General features: G+C 45.8%; 1 protein-coding gene across 5 annotated transcripts; it reads right to left on the bottom strand.

The window, feature by feature from the left end:
- Positions 1-15,549: 15,549 nt before the first annotated feature.
- Positions 15,550-27,694, bottom strand: LOC123352595 (beta-1,4-galactosyltransferase galt-1-like). Of its 5 annotated transcripts, none has more exons than XM_044992956.1 (4): positions 27,563-27,633; positions 23,107-23,229; positions 19,620-19,794; positions 15,550-17,737 (listed from the first exon to the last, which is right to left on the bottom strand). In XM_044992956.1, exon 4 carries the CDS (start codon positions 17,708-17,710, stop codon positions 16,331-16,333), a length of 1,380 nt encoding a protein of 459 aa, XP_044848891.1. In that variant the 5' UTR covers positions 17,711-17,737; positions 19,620-19,794; positions 23,107-23,229; positions 27,563-27,633; the 3' UTR covers positions 15,550-16,330. The 5 variants fall into 5 exon arrangements, with proteins under 5 accessions (XP_044848891.1, XP_044848887.1, XP_044848892.1 ...); XM_044992952.1 differs by lacking the exon at positions 23,107-23,229 and adding an exon at positions 23,901-23,969 and having other exon boundaries at positions 27,563-27,626; XM_044992957.1 differs by lacking the exon at positions 27,563-27,633 and adding an exon at positions 27,493-27,525.
- Positions 27,695-27,720: the final 26 nt, after the last annotated feature.

Below are 27,720 nucleotides of genomic sequence, written 5' to 3'. Positions count from 1 at the left end.
AAGAGCGAAAGGAACGGTAGTATAGCAAAATAAAAAAACAGGGCAGTCTCAGAATGTATGCTGCAAATTCATTGGCTCCAATGCTGTCTAGCTTTAACCTAGGATTCCAGTTGGCAGTTTGCAGGAATGATAGATATTCCTTATTCTGTGTTGGATGGTGCAGGATGCAGCATATCTACTGCAGAACTAGGCTGGCAGACACACAAATAGCAAGCTGCCTCAGCTCTGTTAGAAGCTAATGCTGGTTCTGAGCCAAAGTTCCCCCCTCCCCCTCTCCCCCCAAAAAAGAAAAAAAATCGCCAACACATAGATACCTATTATAAATATAAAAACATAAGACTGTCTTGAAAAATGTGTAAAAAGATGAAAAACAGAGCAAAAAACCCAATAAGCAATACTTACCAAAGAATTAAAAAGAAAAGAAAGTATCAAAACAGAAGAAGCAAAAAATTAGTAAGCACCAGGAGAAAAAAAATGACTTGAAAAAGACCAGAAATTAAAATAATTTGCAGGGAATTGACAAAAGGATAAACTGTAATGTAACAATCAAATATACCTATTTTTTGTTTATTTGACTTTTTAAAAATAGGATCTGATTCTCTCTCTGGATTACATTATTGTTGGTTTATATCTGTTCCTGCCCTTTTAAGGGCACAATAATAATTCAAGTAAGGGTTTGAACTTGTTTTTTTTTGTGGTTGTTTTTTGTCTGAATGATAAGAAAATTAACAAGTGGCCCAATTCTGCAGGCCTCCAATACCAAAATTCTTACCACTGAAGTATTGTAAATATTATTTGAAGACCCATCGCGGTCTCAAACTTAATTTACCTTAGCGACGGTATCAGTCCTCAAATCCTCCCAGTGGGACAATAATGTCACTGAAGATGGTGTTCAGAAAAGAAAAATGTTTATAGTGTATTTTTTATTTTGAATTTCTTAGAAATAATAAAACTGTCATACAACTTTATACAATTCTTTGCCTGCCAGAGAATTTTTAGTGTTTGCCAGACACCTGGCATGCTTCAGTTCTGTCAGTTTGTTGATGTTTGGCCTCAGTGACTGAAAAGTTGAAACTTTCAGGATTGCTGCAAGGTGTGTATCAGATAGTTGTGTTTGGTATTTTCACTTGTTTATATTCATTGTGGAAAAAAGTGATGCTGCCTCCATGGCTGACTCTGCCCAGCGACTAGTGATGGTATCTCTGTCCCTCTCCCCCAGCCAATGGGAGCTGCGGGGGGCAGCACCTGCAGTAGACATTGCCAGCAGAGTAGTTGCATGCATCTCCCCTCTGTGGGCTGCAGTGGGGAGGTTCTCGGGCCACAGATGGCCTGTAGTCCTGGACTTTGAGACCCCGTGTTTTACAAGCTCTCAACAAAAGTCCTGGACTTCAAAAAAAACTTTAGTGCAGAAGGAATTCCTCAACTATTGAGCATTTGCAGACAGTGAATTGAGTTTAAAATATAGCTGGGATGTATTACAGTATTCACCTGTCAATCTAGCAAATACCATTATAGTCCAGATTTCAGATCAGTTCTGTTATCAATCCATATCCCATACAAACTTTCCCAATTATTGAAGTTTTCAGCTATAATTTTCTATGGGTGATCTCTGTACAGGTTGTTTTTGTGTTTTTGTTGGGGGGGGGGGGGAGGAGGTGTAACAAAATTCCTACAAGTATTTTGGAATTTTGGAGAGTGAGAATAATTTCTTCTTTTATTAAAACAGTTCTAGCCACACATTTTTAGACAGGGCTAGAGCAAACAAACAAAGAAATATCAAAATGCTACTTCTGAAACATTTATTTTCCCTAAAAGTACTAGGATATTTAATTTAAACAAGTATGCTAACACAGCATTAGGATTGAACAATGTAACATTACAAAATTAGGAAATGTAGCAGTTCTAGTTGAGTGCATAACTTTAACTGTGCCTCCTGGCAAGTCTGCATTATGGTACAGCATTTAGTTACGTGATCTACATCATAAACTTAACATTATAATTTCATAAATGTTAAGTGCTTAACTGTACAACCCTAATATTACATTAACATTGTTTTGTGCTATTTGAGATATGAAATTAGATTTTCAGCTGAGCCTAAGAAGCATCCTGTAACATCACCTACCACCCGTAAGTAAGTTTATTCAGCACTAAACCTTTTGATTGTTTCACTCAGTCACTGCAACTAAACAATTACAATCGCTCTGGAAAAACTGTTTACAAGCTGTCAATAAGAAGAGAAAATATTATATTAAAAGATTTTTCCTCAGCTTCTGATGCTACAGGGCATAGTGACACAATATGTCTTACCCAAATAGCAGGAAAAAAGCCCCTTCCAGGCTGAAATTTTAAACATCCTCTACATCAATAGTGTATACTTAAAAAATGTTCTCTCTCAACTCTGGGGTAAGTATTGGGCCTCCTTCCAATCCCTTTTAATTCCTAAAACATTTCACCTAAAACAAAGTCTTGTTTCCTGGATGTACACTGTAATCCAAATTGTGCCCCTCCAAAAACAGAGCACAACCACCTCCACCAAGCACTCGGAATGAAGCATACATTCCAAGTTGCTATTTTAATGCCATCTGACAAGGGTTTAGGCCCGAGTTTCCACATGTAACTGAGATCTCCACCCTTTTTTCTTTTGACCATTTCCCCCCTTGCTTATTTTTTTACCCTCCCTTGGGATAGCAAGCCCTCATCATCACCACCCTGATGAATGTGTTTGATACTGTGGACTAACGGTTAAAGAAAAGACAGTTACCTTTTCCATAACTGGTGTTCTTTGAGATGTGTTACTCATGTCCATCCCATGTAAGGTGTGTGTGCTCACCATATGCCCCGGTGCTGAAAGTTTTTCCCTCAGTGGTATCTGTAAAGGACAGCTCAGGTTTTGGAATCTCCCTAACATCCTCAGCCATGAAGACTGAAGCAAAGAATTCATTTAGTTTCTCCGCAATGACTTTATCGTCTTTCGGTGCTCCCTTTTTATCTCCATCGTCCAGGGGCCCCACTGGTTGTTTAGCAGGCTTCCTGCTTCTGATGTACTTAAAAAACATTTTGTTATTAACTTTGGAGTTTTTGGCTAGCTGTTCTTCAAACTCCTCTTTGGCTTTTCTTATTACATTTTTTTACACTTAATTTGGCAGTGTTTATGCTCCTTTATATTTACCTCACTAGGATTTGACTTCCACTTTTTAAAGGGGGTTGGACTAGATGACCTCCTGAGGTCTCTTCCAACCCTAATATTCTATGATACTATGATTGTGTCACCACCTGCCTTTCAACCTTGGGTGCCTCACAATACTTTGCTGTTGTATCTCTCAACTTGGGTCACTCACAATCAGCCTGCCAGCATGCAGATCACACCCTGAGTATCTATATATATCCACAGCCCTGATCCAGAAACTCTGACCCTAGCAGCCTGTCAGCGACACTCTTGTCACACTCTGGCTTCCAGCAGCCTCGGTTACTACCTGCCAGGTAACCCCAACACACTCCCAGTCCTGAGTTTTCCAAAAAACATGTTCTGCAGTGTCCAGCCCTCTCCTGGACAGTTCAGATAATAGAGGGCTGTTGCCCTTATAAGGGGTCAATATACAACAGTTTGCTACTTTAACTGGAGTTACCAAACAATTCAGTTTAAACACAACACTGGATTAGTTTTGATTAAAAAATAAAACAAGTTTATTTAACTACAAAGAGATTTTGAGTACACATAAGGTATTAAGTCAGAAATGTTTAAGAGAGAAATAAAGATAGAATGCTGTTTAGTAACTAAAACATAATAAACTAGGCTTGGTTCAAGGTAAAATCCTTGCCACATATCCCAGTAACATTGCTGACCAACTTCTCAGGTCAGGATTCCTCCTCCCCCTGCCCCAAAGTCAAAGGCTTGGTTCCTTTGTCTTCTTAGGTGAGACAGAAAGACAGAAAGAAAGAGAATACTTGGGGTGTTTTTGTTCTCCACTATTATAGTCCCTTGAAATGCATTTTCCTGTGGATTACCCCTAAATAGAGTTCCTTCCCACCGTGAGGGCATGGAGTCTTGTGGTGAAAGAGGTTCTATGCTGTCTGCATAAATGCAGCTCGTTCTGTTCCTGAACCCCTCTTTTGCCAAAGAATGGTCACTTGACTGGTGATTGCCAGTTGACTTTGATGACACCTGGGCAGAGGCATCAGCTTGTCCTTTGTCTTTGAGAAACAGGTTTACTTCCTACCCAGACTTGTAAACACATTTCAGTCATAATTTCAGTTTACATTCTTAACTTTACATATAATGTTGCTACACAAATTTCACCATGATATTACTGACCAGTAAGTTATTAGTTTTCAAATGATACCTCACAAGGCATATTTTGTAAAAAAATATTACAATAGTGTGTAGGGTGTGACTACAGGGGTAAATTTGTTCACAACCGGTTTGAGTTTATCAACTAGTTTCTCAAAGGGAACCACTGGACAGATGGCAGCCAGGAAGGTTCTGTCACTACCAAGCTGGGCTGGAATCAAATAGGCAACCTAGAAGTGAAAGTTAATATCCCATGACCAACCCCTGAACGACCAGGGTGGTTTTTGGTTATTCCTTCCAAAATTACTCTGATTCTCTTTGTTACTTTTTGCTAAAAGTAACAATCTCAATTGAAAGATCAGAGCTTAACCATAAACAACATTTTAAAGAACAAAAACAATAATTTAACATCTTAATCCAGCTTCAGTCCTTCATACTCAGTTTGTCATTAACTTGTTTATAATAGGCCAGTTGTTTTTAGTCTCTCCATTCTGGAAGCCCTGCCAGCTTGTATGGTGGGTCTCAGCTTCTCCTGTGTGTCCCTTCTTTTCCCCTTGGTGCTCTGTTGTGACAGAGGGGAGGGGGAAGCAAGGAAGGGGGACCTGGACCCTCCTACTCCACTGGATCCTGATGCAGGGTCCTAAAGAGGGGTTGCAGTATCCAGACCAGCCATTGGTCCACCCCAAGTTACACTCCTGTATGGGTTGCTTCCTACTGGGCTGGAGCTCCTCCCTTTGGGGCACAGTCATAGTCTTAGGGCAGGTCTACACTAAGGGCGGGGGTCGAACTAGGGTACGCAAGTTCAGCTACGTGAATAGCATAGCTGAACTCAAAGTACCCTAGTTCGAACCATAGGCAGCAGGTTTGTATAATTTTTGGTGGGGCCCAAAATGGTGGTGCTCCCGCCCTGTAAGCCGATATAAAATGAAGCTACAACGCGTCAGTGCCACAAGATTACAAGGGTCAATTAAAAGTGGAAAGTCAGAAGCAGCACTTGCCTACTTCAATATACAGTATTATATTTTGTTGCACCTGTTGTGATGAAGTGGGAATGTTCTTAATATTTTCTCTGAATACTGTGTGGGTGCCTCAGTTTCCCCTGCAAGATGCCAACTGAAGGTGTTGGGGACAAAGAGATCAGGTGGCCTCCTTGTCCGGAAGAGACACAGAGGCCAGAGGAGGGAGTGTCAGTTTGGAGCTGGCTGGGGAAATGGGGAGAGACCCAGAACTTGGTTCTGGGCTCCCCACCCCGCAAGATGGACCTGACCGAGGGGTTCTGTTTTCTGTACCAACAAGCTCTGTTTAAACTGTGTTCCCGTCATCTAATAAACCTTCTGTTTTACAGTCTGGCTGAGAGTCACATCTGACTGCGGAGTTGGGGTGCAGGGACCTCTGGCTGCCCCAGGACCCCGCCTGGGCGGACTCACTGCGGAAAGTGCATGGTGTGGAAGGGCATGCTGAATGCTCTGAGGTCAGACCCAGGAAGGTGTAAGCTTCTTGCCCTGGAGACAGTCTGCTCAGAGAGGAGGCTCCCCCAGAGTCCTGACTGGCTTTGAAGGAGTGGTTCCAGAGCATCCCAGCATCCCCTTCCACCCCATGCACTTCCCAGAAGTCCGCACAGGCACTAACACTCCCTCCTCTGGCCTTTGTCAAGAAGGCTAACAGCATTTTGGGCTGTATAAGTAGGGGCATTGCCAGCAGATCGAGGGACATGATCATTCTCCTCTATTCAACATTGGTGAGGCCTCATCTAGAGTACTACGTGCAGTTTTGGGCCCCACATTGCCAGAAGGATGTGGAAAAATTGGAAAATCCAGTGGAGGGCAACAAAAATGATTAGGGGGCTGGAGCACATGACTTCTGAGGAGAGGCTGAGGCAACTGGGATGGTTTAGTCTGCAGAAGAGAAGAATGAGGGAGGATTTGATAGCTGCTTTCAACTACCTGATAGGGGGTTACAAAGAGGATGGATCTAGACTGTTCTCAGTGGTGGCAGAGGACAGAACAAGGAGCAATGGTCTCAAGTTGCAGTGGGGGAGGTTTAGGTTGGATATTAAGAAAAACATTTTCACTAGGAGGGTGGTGAAACACTGGAATGGGTTACCTAGGGAGGTGGTGGAATCTCCTTCCTTAGAGGTTTTTAAGGCCCGGCTTGACAAAGCCCTGGCTGGGATGATTTAGTTGGGAATTGGTCCTGCTTTGAGCATGAGGTTGGACTAGATGACCTCCTGAGGCCCCTTCCAACCCTGATATTCTGTGATACTCTAAACTGACCACCAAATTTAAGTTGCGTGTTTTTCCCATCAGCTGAGGACTCTGGGGCAGGGCTGGGGATAAGGAACTTGGGGTGCAGACAGGCTGCCCCAGGGCTAGGGCCAAAGAGGACTCCCCTCCACCCTCCCTGGCAGCAGCAAGCTCCAGGGGAGGGACCCCTCCTCTCCCCCGCAGTTCACTGCACATGCTCCTACGGTCCCTCTCAGGTCCAGAAAGCCCACTCACCTCCCCTATGGTGGGTACCGAGGTGGGAGGTTGCCATCACATGTGACCTCCCCTGCTGCCACCCCTCACCATAGCCTCACTGGGGATGGGGCTGCCCCTTGCCCAGCATGGTGCAGGAGTGGGGACTGCAGGGTGGTAGCTGGGGAGGGGCACAGTATCACAAAATTCACCCAAGCCCCAGCTGCACAGGTCTAGGAAGCTCCCCTCCCCAGTGGTGTAGCCAGGTTCTAACATCAGGGGGAGCGAACTCGTAAAAAAAGATGCCAGCCAACATATCCAATTACTAATCAGGTAGTTCTATAACAGGCTATAACAGGCTGCCCTGGACCCCATCACCCCCTGAAGCACAAGGTAGGGGTAGGAACCACCATGTTGTGCAACAAACACTTGACAAAATTACTGGACTTAGTGATGGACAATGCGGGCAGGTGGGTATTATGTCATTCAATCATTCAACCCATAAAATTGCACACATTTTGCCTCAGTGAAATTAAATATCCAGAGAATTACTGGGCCTGTGATGATGATGACCAGGGCTTGCTCACCTGTGGCTCCCGCTCCCTGTGCTGTGGAGGCACAGCCAGGCAGGTCTGCATCTGCAGGCAGGCACCCTGCCTCAGGTGCAGCTCCCGTGGGCCCTGATAGCCACTAGACTGGGAGCCTCCCGGCCAATGGAATGGGCTGGGCTGGGGGGCGGAAGGCAAAGGGGGAGATTGTAGGGAGCTTTGGAGGAGGGGAGGCAGTGGGGGAGGGGAGTGGGCTGGCACAAAGGGGAGGGCTCTCTGGAGAGGAGTGACAGGGGTCATTGGGAGTCTCTCGAGGGGGCAGAGGGTTGTGTGGGTCTCTGTGGGGCAGGAGGCTGTGATGGGCGGAGCCAGCTGCAACCTGGGTCTGCTCTGCGGGGGGTGTTGCTATAGTCCCCTCAGGAAGCTCCCCCCATCCTGTGTATTTTATACCAGCCCCGGGGTGCCCATTGCTGCTCCTTTCCCCGCCCATGGCTCCATCTGTCTGTCCCCACAACCCCCCAGCTGTGTCCGTCTGTCTGTCCTCACAACTCCCCTGGCTGTGTCCTTGTGTCTGTCTGTCCCACAACCCCCAGCTGTATCTGGCTGGCTGCCCCACCACCCCCGGCTGTGTCTGTGTGTCCCACAACCCCCCAGCTGTGTCTGTTTGTCTCCCCCCCCCCAGCTGTGTGTGTCTGTCCCACAACCCCCTGGCTGTGTCCTTGTGTCTGTCTGTCCCACAACCCCCCGGCTGTGTCTGGCTGGCTGCCCCCACCACCCCAGCTGTGTCTGGCTGTCCCCGTGTGTGTCTGTCCCACAACCCCCTGGCTGTGTCTGTCTGTCCCCACCAACCCCCCCTCCCCGGCCGTGTCCATGTGTCTGGCTGCCCCCACAGCTCACCGGCTGAGTCTGTCTGATAGGGACAGACCCTGCTGCTCACAATGCTCAGGGCTCAGACGCTGCCGGTGGCTCGCTCCCCCTCCCTGCTGTGGAGGCGCGGCCAGGCAGCTCCGGCACCGCCCCCGGCAGCTCCCATTGGCTGGGGTTCCCGGCCAATGGGCTGTGAGCCCAGTCGCTGCTGGAGCCTCTCCCGGGAGCTGCCGCTGCACTGAGAGCGCCCGGCATTGCGACGCGGGGACCCCCAAAGCACAGGGCCTGGGGCCCAAACATTGGTGGAGCTGGGCCCAGCTTCTGGATTATTGGTGGGGCCTGGGCCCCACGGGCCCATAGAACTCGCCGCCTATGGTTCGAACTACTTACCCGTCCAGACGCTGCGGGATCGAAGTCCGCGGCTCCAAGGTCGACTCCGCCACCGCCGTTTGCAGTGGTGGAGTACCGGAGTCGACTGGAGCGCGCGGGGAGTTCGAATTATCGCGTCCAGATTAGACGCGATAGTTCGAACTCCGAGAAGTCAAACTCACCGCGTCGACCCGGCAGGTAAGTGTAGACTAGCCCTTAGTAGTAGCAGTTTAGTCTGCCTAGGGTTGTAGGTGTAACGTCCTGCTCTTTAGGATCTCTTGTGGGTTCGCACCTCTGAAGGTGGGGAGATCCGGGTCAATGCTTCTGAAGCAATATTACTAATGCCGTAGTCACTCTGCCCATGCCCCAGGTGTCAACCTCGCTTCCTGGTGCAGCCTGTATCTTCTTCCATTCTTTCCCCTGGGCTGCCAGTGCCCTGTTAAATTGTCCCTCCATCTGGAACAGCGTTTCTCAACCCACAGCGGCTCAATCATCACACAGCTGTGGCCATGTGACATTTATGCATTGTGTGAATGCAGCCCACATAACACAGAGAGCTGCAGCCCACAATGGTAAATAGGTTGAAACCACTGATCTGGAGCATGCCCCGCAATTGCGGGGCGGGAGGGGGGGCTCCCAAGCCCAGTATTGCATGAATTCACATCCATGATTTTAATAATCAGTCATTCAATTCCCTATCTTATGTTGGCTGCTCTCTCAATTCTTCATCATCCTGCTGCATCAACCACATTTAAGGTGAACACAAAAAACAAATGCATTTTCTCTAGTTTCCTCAGAGCACCATGTGCTCCCACACGTTGCATATTCTTTATCTCTAGTGCTATTCAATCTCAGAAAATTTACTCCTTTGCCGTAACAGACCTTAGGGCAGCATTGTTCCACCTCAACAGTGCAAAGATGTCCTAAACCAGATGCATCTGACCACTCCCTGCAGTCAGAATAGCAAGCACAACCAGAGAAAATGGGGCATGACCACACATTTCTGTGCCTTCCTGATCCCTGGCTTCAATAACAGCCCACTGGGGCCAGTAGTAGGTGATACAAATTACAGCTTCTATCAGGCCACAATAACTTGTGCCTGAAGATCGACCTGGAGCAGAATGTCTGCAGGAGTGGGGCATGCAAAAATACTTTTGCCTGTCCTGTGAGTTATATCCCATGGTGCTCTGCGAGTCTTTGAATCAGGATCTTAGAGAGGACCTGAAATGTCAAGCTCTCTAACTACCCCTTCCAATCACTTGTGTGAGGTGCAGGAAGTACTAATGCAAGGGATCTCCAACATCTGTCAGTGTAAAACTGCCCATTTTTCACACACTTTTCCATGGTTCTCAGATTTCAGTCCATTTGTTTCAGTGGAGAATTAACGGGAGTGATATGAGTCTGTGTCACAGCTTTATATATCATTGAAGAGCGTTACAAGGTCCCTCATGCTTCAGATAACTCAAAATGTATTTATCCTTATCTGGAATGTTCACTGAGTGTTCTCCTTGGCTTTCATCTCTGCACTGACGCATTTTATGTTAAACTGATGGATTGGGCTAATTTGAGATGAACAGAGGAAGATCATTTAGGAGAAAACTGGGACCTCTACAGTCTAGAGCAGGGGTCGGCAACCTATGGCATGCGCGCCAAAGGTGGCACGCGAGCCGATTTTGTGTGGCACGTGGCTGCCAGCCGGTGTCCCAACCACCAGCCCCACTCAACCCACTGCCAGCTGAGTGAACAGAACCCCAGGCTGGCAGGAGGCTGAGCGGGGCCAGCGGCCGGGACTCCAGACCGGCAGCAGGCACCCCCCCTCACCTCACTCGGATTCTGCGGCTCTCGGAAGTGTGAGACACCGCCCCTCCCCCCCCTCCTGCTGCCTCAGCACTCTGCAGGGGAGGGGCTGTGTGCGCAGCAGCCCGGCGGTGTGTTTTGCCTCCACATGGAGCCAGCATCTGACTGGCATGGGCATGGTAGGGGGAGTCCCGGGGGGCAGTTAAGGAGCAGGGGGAGAGTTGGATGGGTCAGGAGTTCTGGGGGTCCTGTCAGGGGGCATGGAGTGGTTGGATGGGGCATGGGAGTCCCGGGGGTCTGTCTGGGGGCGGGGGTGTGGATAAGGGTTGGGGCAGGTAGGAGGTAGAGTCCTAGGGGGGTAGTTGGGGGGGTCTCAGGAGGGGGCAGTCAGGGGACAAGGAACGGGGGGGAGGTTTGGGGGTTCTGACGGGGGCAGTCAGGGTGGGAAGTGGGAGGGAGTGGATGGGGCGGGGCTAGGGCAGGGCTCTCCCCTCTTTTGATTGAAATATAGTAACCCTAGGCGAGGGAGAAGCCAGGGGGGCATGGGGGCTGGCGCCCACATACATCCACTGTGGCCTGCAGAAGCCCCCGGGGGGGTGCCAGGTCGCAGCCTGGGCAGGAGGGGCGGGGGAGCATGGCTGGGCCCTGCTAGCAGGCTCTGGGAGGTAGTTTGGGTATGGGATGGGGAGGAGGTGCATGCTCTGGGAGGGTGTGGGGGGTGCAGCACTTACCTGGGGCTCCTAGGCAGGACGAGCTGTGCCTCCGTGTGCCGCTACCCCCAGGCACTGCCACCGCAGCTTCCTACTGGCCACAGGGGCGCTTGGGGCAGGACACAGACCTATCCCATCCAGGGGCTTCAGGGAGGAGCCGGCAGCCACGTGGAGCAAGCAGGCAGGAAGCTGCTCAGCTCCACTGCGCTGGTGAGTGGGGGGCCCCCGGGCTGTTTTAAATCCCCTGTGGGAGGCGCGGGGGTGGGAGGAGCACCCAGGGGCAGAAGGCGGGGCCGAGGGAGAGACCTGACCTCAGACATGGCTGGAGCCGGGCCCCAGGCCAGGAATATTCCTGGTGCCCAGGCACCACGGGCCCATAGAACTCGCTGCCCATGCCTGGGTTAGTGTTCTTCTAACAGTTGTGTCAGGTGCAGGGTACCATCCTGGCAAATGTAGTCAATAAATGTTTGTCAAGTCTCAAAGGAAATTAAATCCTTGTCTTTTCTGTTAGTTTCCTTTTATTCTGACAAACCTTGCTATTTGAAATAACAAACTTCAAAATCTATAAAGACCTTTCATAGAGCAAACCGATTTCTAACAAATAGCTTTTCACCCTATATCCACGCCTTGAGGTGACTGATTTCACTAGGTCTAGAACAGGGGTCGGTAACCTTTCAGAAGTGGGGTGCCGAGTCTTCATTTGTTCACTCTGATTTAAGAATCAGAGGGGTAGCCGTGTTAGTCTGGATCTGTAAAAGCAGCAAAGAGTCCTGTGGCACCTTATAGACTAACAGACGTTTTGGAGCATGAGCTTTCGTGGGTGAATACCCACTTCATCGGATGCTGATTTAAGGTTTTGCGTGCCAGTGATACATTTTAACATTTTTAGAAGGTCTTTCTATAAGTCTATAATATATAATTAAACTATTATTGTATATCAAGTAAATATGGTTTTTAAAATATTTAAGAAGCTTCATTTAAAATTAAATTAAAATGCAGAGCCCCCCGGACCAGTGGCCAGGACCTGGGCAGTGTGAGTGCCACTGAAAATCAGCTCGTGTGCCGCCTTCGGCACACATGCCATAGGTTGCCTACCCCTGGTCTAGAATTAAGTAGGATCAGGCCTGGACAGTAAACTTCCAAAGAAAACCTAGGCGGCTGCACAAAAGTGGTGATAATCAATTAGTAGGAGTTGCTCTTTCCTTTGTGTGTGCATTGAACCAATGCTCTAGTATATTGTTATATCTGAATTGTGTAAAATCAGGTTTTGTCCATGTAGATCCTGCTAGCATGAACTAAAAGGTAGCTAGTTTTCTTTAACACAGGCCTGTTTCAAACAGGACACCATTAGTGCAAACTAGGGATCTTTTAGTTAACACTAACAGAGTCTACATGAGGCAGTTACAGTACAACACTTTAGTGCATGCTGCAACTCATCCCCTCCATCCCAGTACTGCAGGGCCATGTAGATAAGCCCTTTATCCATATAAATTTACGTTATTTAAACTTAGTGCAGCTCTCAGCGAGATGAGCTTTAAAAACTTCACCTCCCAGATAAATTGGAACAAGATGAATCAATATAGGGATACTTCCAAGCAATGGCTGATAAGTCCTAATGTACAGTGTGTGGAATACTGGTAACGTGCATGTGATCTTTGGAGCCAGCTATTTACACACCAGACAAGAGGCACTGGAGTACTAGGTTGTGTGGAACACTCAGGGAGGATTTCTAAAATGGCTTTAAAAAGGAAACGCCCTTGAAAGTGAGGCAGAAAAATAACTTTAGTTACTTGCATTACATAGCTACACTTCAGCCAGGTTAAACCCTACAGAATATTTCTGTAACTTAAATATTTGACCTGACAATACAAGTCCAGTTATGTTTGTCCTGCTGATTCTGATGAGAATTTTATACTTTACATGTGAATTAGTTATTTATAAGCTTTTGTGCATAAATGTTGAATTTATCTGGTACTATTTCCATGAAATTTTTTGAATATATATCCTAAAAAGTTAATGGAAACAAACTGGTCAACATAGTGATAGTTTTCTGAAGATTTAAATGAAAATGCCAGAGACATTTTTTGATTGAGTAGCAACAAAAATACTATCACAGTCTATAAACGAGTGAAGACAGAGGGCTAGATTCACAAAAGGACTTAGGTGCCTAACTGGCACTTTAGGTGCCTAAATCCAAGAAGCACACTCCATTGGGATACACAGCTCACCTACTGGAAAAGGTTCGGAAAAGGGCAACAAAAATGATTAGGGGTATAGAACGGCTTCTGTATTAGGAGAGATTAATAAGACTAGGACTTTTCAGCTTGGAAAAGAGACGGCTAAGGGGAGATATGATTGAGGTCTATAAAATCATGACTGGTGTAGAGAAAGTAGATAAGTGTTGTTTACTACTTCTCATAACACAACAACTAGGGGTCACCAAATGAAATTAATAGGCATCAGGTTTAAAACAAATAAAAGGAAGTATTTCTTCACACAACGCACAGTCACCTGTGGAACTCTTTGCCAGACGATGTTGTGAAAGCCAAGACCATAACAGGGTTCAAAAAAGAACTAGATAAATTCATGGAGGATAGGGTCCATCAATGGCTATTAGCTAGGATGGACAGGAATGGTGTCCCTAGCCTCTGTTTGCCAGAAGCTGGGAATGAGCGACAGGGGATGGATCACTTGATGATTACCTGTTCTGTTCATTCCTTCTGGGGCACCTGGCACTGGACATTGTCGGAAGGCAGGATCCTGAGTTAGATGGACTTTTGGTCTGACCCAGTAGGGCCGTTCTTATGTTCTTTACTCAGCTGCCACCGAACCCTGCAGATGCCTAAACTTGCTTGGCACCTAAGTGTTTGCAATAAAAGTTCCCTAGGCAACTATGTTTCTAGCTCTGTGCTGGCTGTCCATGCATTGCAGCCATATGACAGGCATCCAGATGCCTAAGCCCCCCAAACTGATTCACAAATGGGGAAAGATAAAAGCATTCCTCTACCTAACTTGCCTGAAGGCGTTCTGAGCATGCCTACCAGATTGGGCCCCTACAGGCAAGCATACACAGAACTTTGTGGGGAGAGCAGGACCACCTCCCTCATGACTCAAGCCCAGTGGTTAGGATACTCACCCGGGATGTGGGAGACACCTAGTTCAACTCTCTCCCTGAGAGGGAGAAGGGGTTTGTCACCTCTCAAGTGAGTGCCTTAGCCACAGGGTTATGAGACATTCTAATATGGGGCTCCCTCAGTTTCTTCTGTTGACTCTGTTCAATTGTGAATAAACAATGACATAATCCTGAGGGCATTCTGTGCCAAAAAATTAAAAATTTGCACACCATATTTTAAAATTCTACAAAATTCTGCAAACTTTATTTGCCAAATAAATGTGGAGGCTCCAGCATGGCATTGGGGAGCACAGGCCACTTGCTGCACAGCTGTTGAAGATCACTGTGCAGCTCCCCCCGGGACGCGGACTCAGTGGTGAGGTTGCACCAACCCTTGTAGTAGGAGGATTTTATGATTGTATTTTATATAATTTAGAATGAAGGATAAAGAATAATAATGTAGCATGTATTAAATGTATTGGTGTATGATTTGATCATATCCTACCAGCCACCCTTTTTGAATAACAGAAAGGAATGGCCTAATGGGCCAATGGATAGAGATACATCAGCCAGAATCTGTGTCTGGACTGATTTCAAGGCAGTAACAGACCTTTGAGGGTCACCAATTTGTTGTAGGTTTAGCATTTTAAAATAAGTAAAAGAATGCCATAATTGTTTTATTTTGCATTGCAATTTGATGTTCCTGTTCAAATTAATTCTGTTTTGTGTGTGAATAGGAAATGTATGTTAAGAGAAGTGTGAAAGCCATCGCTGAACCAGATGTATGAAGGAGGAACCGGAGACAGATGCAAGGGTGCCAGGAGGCTGAAACACGCCCCTATTGAAATGTCAGAGGAGGGCAGATTGATGACTCTAAAGGTAAGACAGGCACCTATCAATGGGGACAAGAGAGCTGTGATCAAAACCAGCATGGGATAACAGCATAAGGAATGGGCCTGTCCCAGAAACACCCCAGGTTTTGCCCCTCTATGCCAGGTGCACCAAGTGTGGGCAGGCAGGCTCAGCAAGGCAAGATCCTAGTGTGGAGGAGCTTAGAGTGGGGGGATCCAGTATGGGTTGAGACAGTTCTGTGTGGGGCAATCTGGGTGCGGGCGGCTCAGTGGGGGATCCAGCTATGAGGGGGGATCTGGATGCACAGAGGCTTGTTGGCGGGTTCTGGGTACAACAGTAATGGGACTCTGCAGGGGGGTCCAGGTGAAGGTGTTTTTTTGAAAATGGTTTTGTTTTGCCCATGGCTAATTCTCCTATTAATGTTAACTGGATTTGCACTGATGCTGTTATGTGAGATTATACCCGCAACACCTGTTTAATGAGAACTGTGGTTTTATTAGATTCACAGACTATTAACTTTATTCATAATTTTTATAAACACCATGTTGCTTACAAAAACAATGACTGTCTGAAAATGTGAGACGTGAAATATCAGCTGGCAAAGCTAGCAATTCAGAGATCATATGGCTGCTGGCATAAGGGGAAACTTACAACACTAAATAAAACCACCTCTTTCTATGCTCCTTGAACAAGAAATGATAAAAGTAGTTTTAAAGTTCATAGACTGAATTTACATTAACTTATGCAGTCAAACTCACTGGAGTAACGGATGGACTAGAAACAACACAAAGCAAAATGGTCATTTTGCTATATTACTTTCTTTGTTATGTTCTAATTCAATAATTTCCTAACAACAGATTACAATGCCGAAAGAAAGAAAATATTAAAACCAAATATTTAACACATTTATTTAAAGACCACCACCTTTAAAGCTGAGGAGCCCTTAACTGCTAAGCTAGGGAAGGTATATTTGGAGTTTTACCTTGTCCTCCTATTTCTAGAAGTAGAGCAATACTCTGATTCCTAAATAAATAACATAACCAAGTTATGGTTCCATAAACATAAGGAAAGTGAATGAGATTACGTACAATGTATTTTCAGCTTCTTTAGATGGGATTAAAGCAAGAAAGAAAGAGAGAGAGAGAGAGACATTTAACAATATCATACCACCATTCTTAACATACTTGTATCACATCTCCTTATGGCTCACTTATGCTTTTAATTTACAGTAGATTTTACCATCAGTAGGATTGCTTTTCCAGGTCTCGTTTTCAATGCTGCAAAATTATGACTAAATTGGTTTGCCCTTTTACAAATGGGGGCCTTAGGATTTATAAAGTAGAAATGTCTATAACTATCCCTTTAAAGGTGTTTCCAATGGCTTCTGAGAATACCTGCAATACTTTTTTCATGGTCCATTTGAAGTACTGCTTTTTTAGCACTTTGTTAACATTCTTAATCAAAGACAAATTATATCTCCAGAGAGTTGGATCCTTAGTGAGAAATTTTTTAGGTATGTTTCCTTGGAGAGGGTCTCTGCAATGATAAGTAATTGCAATGTCCCTGGAAACTTCTAGGCTGCCTCCATAGGCCTTTAGAACAGAGTGGACCGAAGTCTGAATCACTTTCCTTGGATCAACTATCATTTTCCTAGGACTGAAGGCCCATGGTCTATCAGGCTCTTTATAAATATGCTGGAGTATGTTGACCCCTGGTACAGCACTCCAGGATGAAATGTTGAATGCCTCATTCGAAGAATATACAGTTTTAGGGAAGATGTGGTTCTCAAAGAGGAAAATGCCAGTCCCTGGATTTTGCTCCTGAAGGCTGCTCATCATTGTTTTCCAGTCCAGGTGTTTAATGGGCAGAATAATTTCATCAATATCATTAAGAAGCACAAACTTGCTCCTGTACATGTTGCGGTAAACACAATCATTTAGAGCAGTGATTTGTCCATAGTAGCCAATGTCTTTGGTATCCATAGAAAAATGCCAGTAAGAAGAAACGTTGAAGTATGAAGTAATTGGCCAGGGAATTATCTCAACAGTTCCTTCTGCAATATAAAATTCCAAGGCTTTCTCCATCAATTGGCTGCAGCTGTTCTTATAGATAACAACTTTCTGTGCCCCAAGAATTTTATACATCTCAATGCTCTGTATGAATTGTAAGACATTGTTGTAATTTCCAAACATGGTAGAGATGCACACAGTGAATTCAACAGAAAGGGTCTTGTCATCACGGTTTTTTATTTCAAACCTTGGTAGCCGGACAATATTTCCTTTAGAGGACCAATGAATTGACACATAGTTTGGATCACAGTTTTGGGGCTCCACACAAAGTAAATCTGCTGTACCATAAGGGAATCCAAATAGATCTGAATGAACATCTATTGCTGCCCTTTCCACAGATACCTTGCCATCAGATTGACAACAAAACCAGCAATAAAGATCTCTTACTTCATTATGGTGTACAATCCCAATTACACGAGTGAGGTTTATTTGTCTTTTGTCAAAGTATGGTGCTATTATAAATGTTTTATTATATTTTAATGCTGTGATTGTATCCCTGGCAATCTCACCTTGACAGAGGTCAATCGGCCCTGTCGACTTTGATGGGAAAGAGTTTTGTGTTACCCAATAGTACAAGAGGGAGTACAGAATCAGTACGAAAAGGACCATCACAAAAAAAAAGATTCTTCCATAGCAAGACATTTCTGCATTTAAGTTCTAGGTAAGTGTCTATGAGAGAAATGGGTTAAAGTTAGAATGAACATTACCATTTAAAAGTAGAAAGTAAAAGTAGATATCGGTAATTACTTTACCAGTTAAAAGTAGGAAATATTTAAACTGAAAGCTAATCTACTCCTGCACCTACATAGCATAATCATTCCTGGTTTTTTTTTTTTTTGTAAGTTGTTCCTCCTCCTCAGAGTTAGATACCAATTACTGATTAGTTATGTTTTCCATCCTCTACTTCCACCTTCAATCCTCATCCCCTCTCTTGGACATGCTTTGTGTGGAATTTTTCTATTTTCTCCCTAGACTCTGCACTTGGTAATTGGCCAGGAAATAAAGGTACCTACTCCTCTAATACAGACATTTCACATTAAACATTTGAAACCAGCCTTAAATGTATAACATTGTAAATTCTGCCTGCTGTTGTTCCGTGGCTTTTGGTGGTTTTGCTCCCTGATACAGGGTGAACATTTGCATTTATTCTAACTTAAATATTAGAAAGGAGACCACAAAAAATAGATTAGAAAAGGAGAGAACCACTGTCAAGTGAGTTTCCCTTCATCCTTCCCAGATTTATTTTTTAACTGAAACCCTCTGGAGTAAGTGCTATGTTAAAAAAACCCAAAAAATCTCTTACTAAATATGAGTTACAAGCAGCAAAGAGTCTTGTGGCACCTTATAGACTAACAGACGTTTTGGAGCATGAGCTTTTGTGGGTGAATACCCACTTCGTCGGATGAAGTGGGTATTCAACCACAAAAGCTCATGCTCCTAAACGTCTGTTAGTCTATAAGGTGCCACAAGACTCTCTGCTGCTTTTACAGATCCAGACTAACACGGCTACCCCTCTGATACATGAGTTACAAGTTTCCTCACAAGTTAGATATTTTCTTAAGTTATCTAGAGTAGGGATGTAATATAGTAAACGGTTAACTGGTAAGCATTAGCCTTACCAGTTAACCCAGGCTAACACTTAACCCCCAACCCCGGGCAGGCCGGAGCAGCCCCAGCCCCGTGGGACTCGATGGACAGCCAACCCCAGCCACAGCCTTGGGCTGCACTGGCCGGAGCAGCAGCCCCGGGCCGTGGCAGCCGGCCCCAGGAACAGCCTCAGTCCTGCTGACCAGGGCAGCCCCCGCCCCTCTCCCTTTAATCGGCTGACCGATTAAACAATATAATTTTAATTGTTTAACTAGTGTGACAAAGTTCCTCCTCTACCTTGGTGGGTCCTGCGCTTATTGGCGGATTTGCTCGCCTCAGAGATTCACCAGGTGGGTCAGGAAACAGCCCAGAGACCTTTCCCTCTGGTAGGGGCCACAATCCAGGCCAATTCCTCCTGTGTCTGATCAGGAGTTGGGAGGTTTGGGGGGAACTCGGGCCCACCCTCTACTCCAGGTTCCAGCCCAGGGCCCTGTGGACTGCAGCTGTCTAGAGTGCCTCCTGGTACAGCTGCGCAACAGCTACAACTCCCTGGGCTACTTCCCCACGGCCTCCTCTCAACACCTTCTTTATCCTCAGCTCCCCAGGGAAAAGGGATCTACTTAAACAGGGACTAACAATCTGCCTTCTAACACTCTCCTGTAGCCATCTGGCCTGACCTTGTCACACTGGTTAACCTTTTTAACGATATTTACATCCCTAATCTAGAGTAGTTTATTTTAGAGCCTGAGCATCTACACAGCAGTTAAATAGCCCCTTAGCCCAAGCATTGCAAACCCGTCAGCTGGCATGGACCAGCCACAGGTTTGTAATTACAGCGGCGACATATCCTCAGAGTACATTTCCCAGACCCGAAGAAGAGCTATTTGTAAAATCAAAAATTTACAAAAATCTTTTACTCTGAATTTTAGACTCTAATTTCTTCAGATTAACCAAGTCTACTAACCTTATGTCCAAAAATTATTTTGAATCTGACTTGTTTGAGAGGACCTCATCCATTTTGCTCTTTTGGACACTAAGCAGTTGATCACCTGACTTGTCTCTAATGAGCTTCTCTAAATATTACTGAACCTGAAGTTCTTCCTGTTGCAGAAGAGGCATTGCTGTTCATGGAAATCTGCCTGTAAGAAATGGCCAATTACTTTATTGATGAATTCCCTTTTCAAGGAAATTGGATGAGCTAAGCATAGATTAATTAAAGGATTAATGAATCACATCCTTGCTCTCCTAACACCATGTTCAAAGATCCGTAATTAAGAGTCTACTGCAGGAAAATAAGCCAACCTGAAAAGAAGGTGCAAGTGTGAGATCAGTGACTGAAGAGAAAACTGGCCGAAGGAAAAGTTTGAAATATGGTTACAGTGTAAGTGAAAATGACTCCATACTCTTATGCTGCTGCTGTACACAAGGTATTGTATCTGAACGGGAACTAGGGATTTTTAACCAGTCCTTGACAACAAGGAGGACTGCAAATTAGTTTTCTTAGGTCTTATAGCCATGATATAAAAATGGTTTGGGCACATTTACATCTAAACATGTTTATGTTCACATTCACTGCCGCTATCATTTATAACAGTGCCTAGAAGTGTGCTACAGAAAATAAGAGATTTAATTTCTGCCCTAAAGATATTACTATCTAATTATTGATAAGACAATGAGTGAGAATAAGAGATAAAGGGGGTTATGAGAGAGAGGAAATGTAAGAGTTAAATCAATTACTTAGCTAGGTTATGTTTGTATCTTGATGGCACAATTAAATTTCTAAATGTAGATGGGGGTGGGGGGAAGAGGCAGAGAAAACGGGAAAGAGGATACCATTCCAGGGGAGGCTGGAAGGAGATGTGCGGTTGGTGGCTGGGGGAAAGGTAGAGACAAGGAATAGGAGGAGGAATGCTGGTGGCAGGGTGAAGTAAGTAACGTCGAAAATCAGCTGAGGACAATAAAGGCAAGCAAATTAAAACAAGTGGCAACATAATTGATATGCTATATCTAGAGACCTAAGACTAGTGTGATTATTGTCTTATCATTCCCATGCGTTCTCCTTATCTGGTTTTCTATAACCACCTGTTGTCTCTTGTCGTATACTTGGATTGTAAATTTTTAAGGGCAGAGATCATCTTTTTGTTACATGTCTGTACAGTGCCTGGCACAATGGAGTTCTGGTCTGTAACTACAGCTACTACTGTTATCACTATACAAATAAGTAATAAAAGGTGGTTGAGATGGAATCTGGGTCTAAGGGAGGTGTTTTCTTTGTTAGTTTTTTTTTTTTAAATAAAGAATTTGATAGATATTTTGGGTCATTTACAATAAGACATTGTGACCCAAGAACCTCTTCATGCTAACTGGCAAAGGTATGCAGAGGGGTTAAAAGAATCTCCCCGAGTGTGATATGAACATTCTAGTTCACCAAAGACGACAGGTCCCGGCTTCCAACTATCCCCAGGGGTGCTCAACCCCAAGCCACACTCCTACTCCACCCCTCCACCTCAATGCCCCACTCCAACTCTTCCTGCCCCTACTCCACCCCACCCCACCTCTTCCCACCGAGTTCAGCCTCCTCTCCCAGGGTGGAAGCCTCTATTTAATCATGTATCCAGTATTAAAATATTCCCAAACTGGGTCTCTTTTATAGCCGGCTGCCATTACAGGTTTTCCCTTCTAGTGAGAGAATGGTATGGTAGATCTCAAATCAATGAAGGCTACACTCAGAAAGACCTCAAGACTTCTGGAATATGTTGCTCAGTTTCACTTTTGTTTCTACTGTCTGGCCCTCCCTTCTCACATTTATCTCCAGACTTCTTCTCCTTGTCCAGATCTATTCCATCCCCAACAATCTTTGATTCATTGAACTTTTTGAAACTTTGCACTTTTAGAGAGCGGTAAGGGATTGACTCCGTGTACACAAATTTGCAGAGGGACAATAGGGTTGAGGTCTGTTATTTCTCACCTCTAAATTTATTTATTTTAAAACATTTTTGCATTAACAGGCATGTTATCTCTGGAGACACAAATCTACAGTTTGAGAACTGCAGAACTAAGTATCTCTGATGGTATCTTCTAGACTGAGCACTGAGTCCCACTGGGTAGATAGAAAGATTAACCTAAATAGTCGATACAGAAGCCCCTGGAACCTCATAAAATTGGGTCCCTAATCCATGAACTATTGGAACTCATTTACAAAACTTTTCTTAAACATTACATTAATATACTGTCTCATACTATAGAATTAGAATTTATAATCCCTATTCCATGATGAGATATCTTTGAGCTATAATGTATTTTAAATAAAACTATCTTTAGATCGGATTTTTTTGATCAAATGCTTTTTGAGGGGAAAAAACCTATTTAAATAAAAAAAAATCATTGATTTTTATTCACCTGGCCCTCCCCTGAGCACACACCCCCAGCGCCTCCTTCACACCACAGACCAGCTGATCCTCAGGATTAGGGGGTGGAAGAAAATGGGACGGGACAGAGGTGTACAGTACCCTCTGCATTGTACTCCAAAGGAGAAGGCTGGATATGATCCCTGGACATACACTGTAACTCCGAGCGCTGTAACTCTGCCAGTGTAGACATACCCTAAGACCTAGTCTACACTAGAAAATTAGGTCAGTTGGTTAAGGATGTGAAAAATCCACACCACTGAGTGGTGTTATTAAGCCAACTTAAGTTCCCATGCAGACAGTACTAGGTCAATTGAAGAATTCAGCCAACCTAGTCACCTCCTCTCAAGGAGGTGAATTACCTACACCCTCCCATTGGTATAGGTAGTGTCTACACCTGCACCGCTTCCCACAGCCCCCACTGGCCTGGAGCGGTGAACCGCGGCCAGAGGGAGCCATGATCGGCTGAATCTGCAGACACGGCAGGTAAACAAACCGTCCCATCCCACCAGGGTGCTTACCCTGGCAGACCACAGGCCAAAGGTTGTCGATCGTTTGTCTACACTGAAGTGCTACAGCAGAGCAGCTGTGCTACTAGAGCACTACTATAGCATTTTAAGTGTAGACAAGCCCTAACAGGAAGAAAAAAAAAAGCAGGGAGGAGAGGCTTTACCTGGAGGTATATCTCAAAGGTTTGCTTGAGTATATTTAGGAAGACAGAGGAGTCACCTTGGTACCCTTCACTGAAGAAGTAAAAGGACACTGATTTGGTTCATGAAAAAGGGGTCTCAACCAGGCTTGGTTGAAAATGCTGGAGAGAACTTTGAGTGAGACAAGTTTGGTTAGAAAAGAGAGTAACTTGTTAACTATCTTTGGTCTCTAAAAAGTGTGTTAGGATTTTGTTTTATATGTAACCATTTGTTTCCAATATTCTTACTCACTATTACTTGAATCTCTATTCTTTGATAATAACAGATATATTTATAATGAAAACTATAAGTGCTGTGATGTAAGGCAAAGTGATGGTTCTGAATTGAATCTTACAGAGTGGTGTGTACTGTTCCCTTGGGAATAGCAGGCCTGATAAGTTTGAGAGTTCAGAGGATAAAGGGCTGGACACTGCAGATAATGCTCCAAGGATTCAGGGTTGTGCGTGTTTGTTGCTACCTGTACAAAGAGAGCAAGATAGAGCAAGGTCTGTGGAGGACTCGAAGGCAGTGCTTGTGAGGCCAGATGCTGGTGGTTTCATGAAGCTGACAAACATCAGGCACAAACAAAACTGCTTCATGCTAACGGCAGGTAGTAGTGAGGTACCTAACAATCCTGGGTACCCCAGCAAGTGTCACAGACATCATCATTAGATTGTCTTGACATGTGTAAGTCACATCTTAATACAGAACTAACAATATTAAGCAACATATTATGTATTGACCATTTATTGTTATATCAATAACATTTTCTTTTCCCAAAAAATATTTAAACATAACCTTAACAGGAGCCCCACCAATAAATCCCCAGCCCCTGGTTCTTTGCCAGGCTTTGTTTCAGCAGTCTTGGCTCCTCCAGGTCCCCCTGATGCCCCCAAGCCCTTCAAATCTCCATAGAATCCCCCTAAAATCCCAGAAAAATTTCTTAGAAACCCCCAGAGAACCCTAGGAATCCTGAGAAACCCCAGAATTCTGAGTATATTGAGCCACTGATCATTCCATATAGACTCCATTACCCCCTTGGGGTTATCTTGGTGTATCTAATGCTTCCCTTTATGTCACAAGGAGATATGGGATTTCAATTGAAAGCACAGCTGAGTGAAGACAAACAATGAAGGGAGTGCCACATACTTTTTCTACACCTTCAGTTACAAAGAGTTTCATTCTTACAGGCTTCAGTTCTGGGCACTTTCCCTGGCCCTAGATGGTGGAGTGAAGAACAGATTCAGACCATTTCTTAAAGGGTCACATTTATGTAGGACCATTACAAACTGGCATATCCTAGACCTCATAATATTAATTTGCTAAAATGTACCTGTCCTTTGCTCTAGGTTCATGTCAACATACAATAAATACATGCCACAATGATTCAAACCCTCACATTAAAATATCCAACATAAAAAAAAACTACCCAAACCATGGGAAGCACGTATAATAGGCACAGGAAGGCAGTGCCTTCCCACACAGGTGCCGTAAGACGTGCTGCAGAATGCTGGGGACATGGTGGCCCAATCTCTTGCTGTCCCTGCCTTTCACATCACAGGAAGATTTAATTTATTATGGTCCATGCAGGTTCCTGGGCAGCTGGGAAGGGTGTATCTGCTATTCAGCTTCCTGGGTTCCTTGGACTCCCCATAGACATTACTAATGAACTCGGAAAGCTGAGTGGTGGATAGCCACCTCAGCTGCTCTGGAACTTGCATGGAGAAGCTCAGTCAGTCATGTACATTCTTTCTCCCAGCCACAGCTGCTGCAGTCTTTTGCACACCATCTCTATGTCTTCACTACCCGCCAGATTGGCAAGTAGTAATCGATCTATCGGGGATCGATTTATCGCGTCTCATCTAGACACGACAAATTGATCCCCGAACGCGTTCCCCATCGACCCCAGAACTCCACCAGAGCGAGAGGCAGTAGCGGAGTCAATGGGGGAGCCGCGGCCATTGATCCCGCACTGTGAGGACCCAAGGTAAATCGATCTAAGATACTTCGACTTCAGCTATGCTATTCATGTAGCTGAAGTTGTGTATCTTAGATCGATCTCCCCCCACTAGTGTAGACCAGCCTCAAGACTCAGCCCCCTCTCCGGAGAGCCCTGCAGGCTGTGCTGCTGCTGTATGCTTTGCAGGTTCCATCCTCCTCTCCTCCCCGCTCAGCTCCCTCCCTGCTTGGCCCCTCACCCCGTCCAGTCTCCCCCTCCCTGCCTGGCACCCCCCTGCTCCTTGCCTCCCCTCCTCCTCCTCCTCCTCCTGTCTGGCCCCAGCCCTCTCTCTCTGCTCAGCCTCCCCCTTGCTTGCTTGGTGTGGGGTTTCCGCCTTGCTCCCTCCCTCTCCTAGTCCTCCCCAGCCCAGCTGCTGCTTGCTGGGTCCTCCTCTCCCCCCTGCCCTCTCCCCACAGATACGTGGTTTTATTGATGGCTCCCTGTCACAGACTTCCAGTTTGACATTGGACCCACCATTTAAGGCTTGATCTCAAGGGGAATCTTTCCATTAATTTAAAAAGGCAGCGGATAGGGGACTTAATTAACCCATGCCTTAGTTTCTCCATCCAAAAAACAGGGATAATAATACTTGCAGGCCTCACAGGAGTTTGTTTAAATTAATTGTTTTTGGTTAGGTGCTTTGAGGTCATCAGGTGGAAAATGCTTAGAAGTGTTGTTTTACAATTCCAAAACCTTTATGTCTCATTCATGCAGTATACATTCCTCCGGTCACAGGAGATTGGGACTTTATGGGACAACTACTCTTCCCACTGAATAATGTTGGAGCAACTTGCCAGAAAAGGGGTGGGGGCCGAGCAGGGAGGGAAGAGAGGTGGGAGAAAGTGGGGAGGGGGCAGGGTCTGGGCAGCGCAGGGGTGGAGTGTGGGTGAAGCCACAGGCAGAAGAGGGAGATGGAGGAGCTAGCCTCCCCAAGCAGCCATCTGTGGAAGCTTCACCCACCGCCATGACCCAAACCATTAAGACGGCCACTCTCATCCTCTTAGAGAAAGCCTGGGTCACAGAATTTGCACTGCAGTATGTCCTCAAGTTCAACAGCCTGACCAAGCTGGAGCCTAGAAGTGGGGTTGAATTCCAGAGTCAACCCTGTGACATTATACTCCATATTCTTTATGAAAATATGCTTGTGGTAGGAATATGACATAACTAAGATATGCTTTATGTAAGATAACTCTTGTAAAGTATCATTGGAAAGGTTATAATTTACTGAATATGATCCTATTTGTATGCATGTATCATTTCTGTATCTGAAATTAGGAATACTATGTATTTATAGTTCAACTGTGTTACTTTGGGTGACTTCCCGCGCTAACACTTCAGTTACAACAATGAAAAAGCTGGACAGTATTGATGGCCCATCAGCAAGAGACAATGGACTGTAAAAGAGCTTAGTCTTCCTGTGAACCAGCCTGTGAAGAATAGCTAAAGGGGCTCTACAGAAGCATGTAACCATGTCACCTGATACTGGAACCCATCTTGAATTCTGTACTTTTCCAGGAGAAGAAGGGGTGGGGTGGGTGTGTGTGTGTGTGTGTGAGAGAAACTAGGAAACAAAGGACTTGCGCCTTATGCAAATCCTATTTCAGGGTGGGGAGTGAGGTAATCCAGGTCCTCAGTTCTCCCCTGCTGCCCCACCCAAGATGATTGCTGGAAATAACTAAAACTGAACTGGGGGGAAGAACTGGACCCAGGCTGGAAGGGCATCTGCAAGATTATTAGAACCACATTTAGGGTGAGAACTTACATGTAACCAGTTTCTTTAGTGTATTAAGCTTAGTTTGCATGCTCTATTTTATTTTCTTAGTAATCTGCCTCGTTCTGTCTGCTACACCCTTAACTACTTAAAATACACCTAGTATATGTAATAAATTTATTTCTGGTTTATAATATAGTTTATATGATTTCTAAGGGGGGGAGGAGTTGTGCATAACCTCCTCCCCCTTGAGGGAAGAGGCAAATTTCATATAATTTGGGGTTTGTACTTTGGGGGGTGGGGTGGACAGCTTGGTGCTGTGGCAAGACTCGGAGTGGATCTCTGTCTCTCTGTGCAGCTGTGTGTGGCCCTGCCTGTGTACTTGGCTGGAAAAGGCTGGGGAACCAAGACCAGGTAAAAGGGTGCCCAGGCTGGCAGAACAGTCTGATTCAGTGGCATCCCAGCACACCAGGTGACATCCCAGGGGGTCCAGCCCATCACAAACGCTTCACTAAAAATGCCTTGGGCAGCACCTCACCAAGTATATTTTTAGGTCTTCAGTCTCTGGCACGCTACACTAGGGCACCATTATGAACATCTGCCCCCTACCAGAGCCCACAGCCAGGGCAACAGTCTTTCACTCTGGCAGGGTACTGAGGTAGCTGATCTCATGGAATCAGCACAACCTGCTGACCCTCGCCCACCACGAGGAGACACTAACCAGCGAGTGCAGTGGCTATAGTCAGGGAACGCAGAAGGAACCCGCTGGCCGGACGGCGGCACGACCACCGACCCTACAATCTGCCCCCAAACGGCAGCAGAGACCACTAGCAAGACCCCCAGCTGGTTTACTGAGCAAGGCCCCACGCCCCGCATGTAACAGCCTGACAGGGCTCAGCCTCGCAAACCCAGAGGCTCAACACCACGCACGAGCCAGCCCCCAAACCAAGCACCAGATTGGCGCCAAAGAGCACGTGCGCGAGGACCGTCTCCTAGTTTTCACTCGGCCCCGGACAATTAGTGCTACCAACCCCCTCGACGTCATTAGGGCGCTTCTGCCGCCCCCTCCCCCGCGACCCAGCCGCCAACGTCCCGCCTCACCCGTGCGCCTCCCGGGGCCTGCGGGCGGGCGGGAGCGCGCGCCACAGAACTGCCGCTCATTCCCAGCCACATCTCTCTTCTGCGCCCCCTTTCGCGCGAACAGCATCGGCTTCCGCGGGACTGGAGAGCGCGCTCGTCCTGATTGGCTGCTGCTCCCC

This window comes from Mauremys mutica, chromosome 18, assembly GCF_020497125.1.
Source record: "Mauremys mutica isolate MM-2020 ecotype Southern chromosome 18, ASM2049712v1, whole genome shotgun sequence".
NCBI classification, from domain to species: Eukaryota; Metazoa; Chordata; order Testudines; family Geoemydidae; genus Mauremys; species Mauremys mutica.
This window is presented reverse-complemented; position numbering and strand designations above follow the sequence as displayed.

Excerpts from the sequence above, each read along its gene's own strand:
- LOC123352595 (XM_044992953.1), bottom strand. The coding sequence starts at position 17,710 with ATGTCTTGCTATGGAAGAATCTTTTTTTTTGTGATGGTCCTTTTCGTA.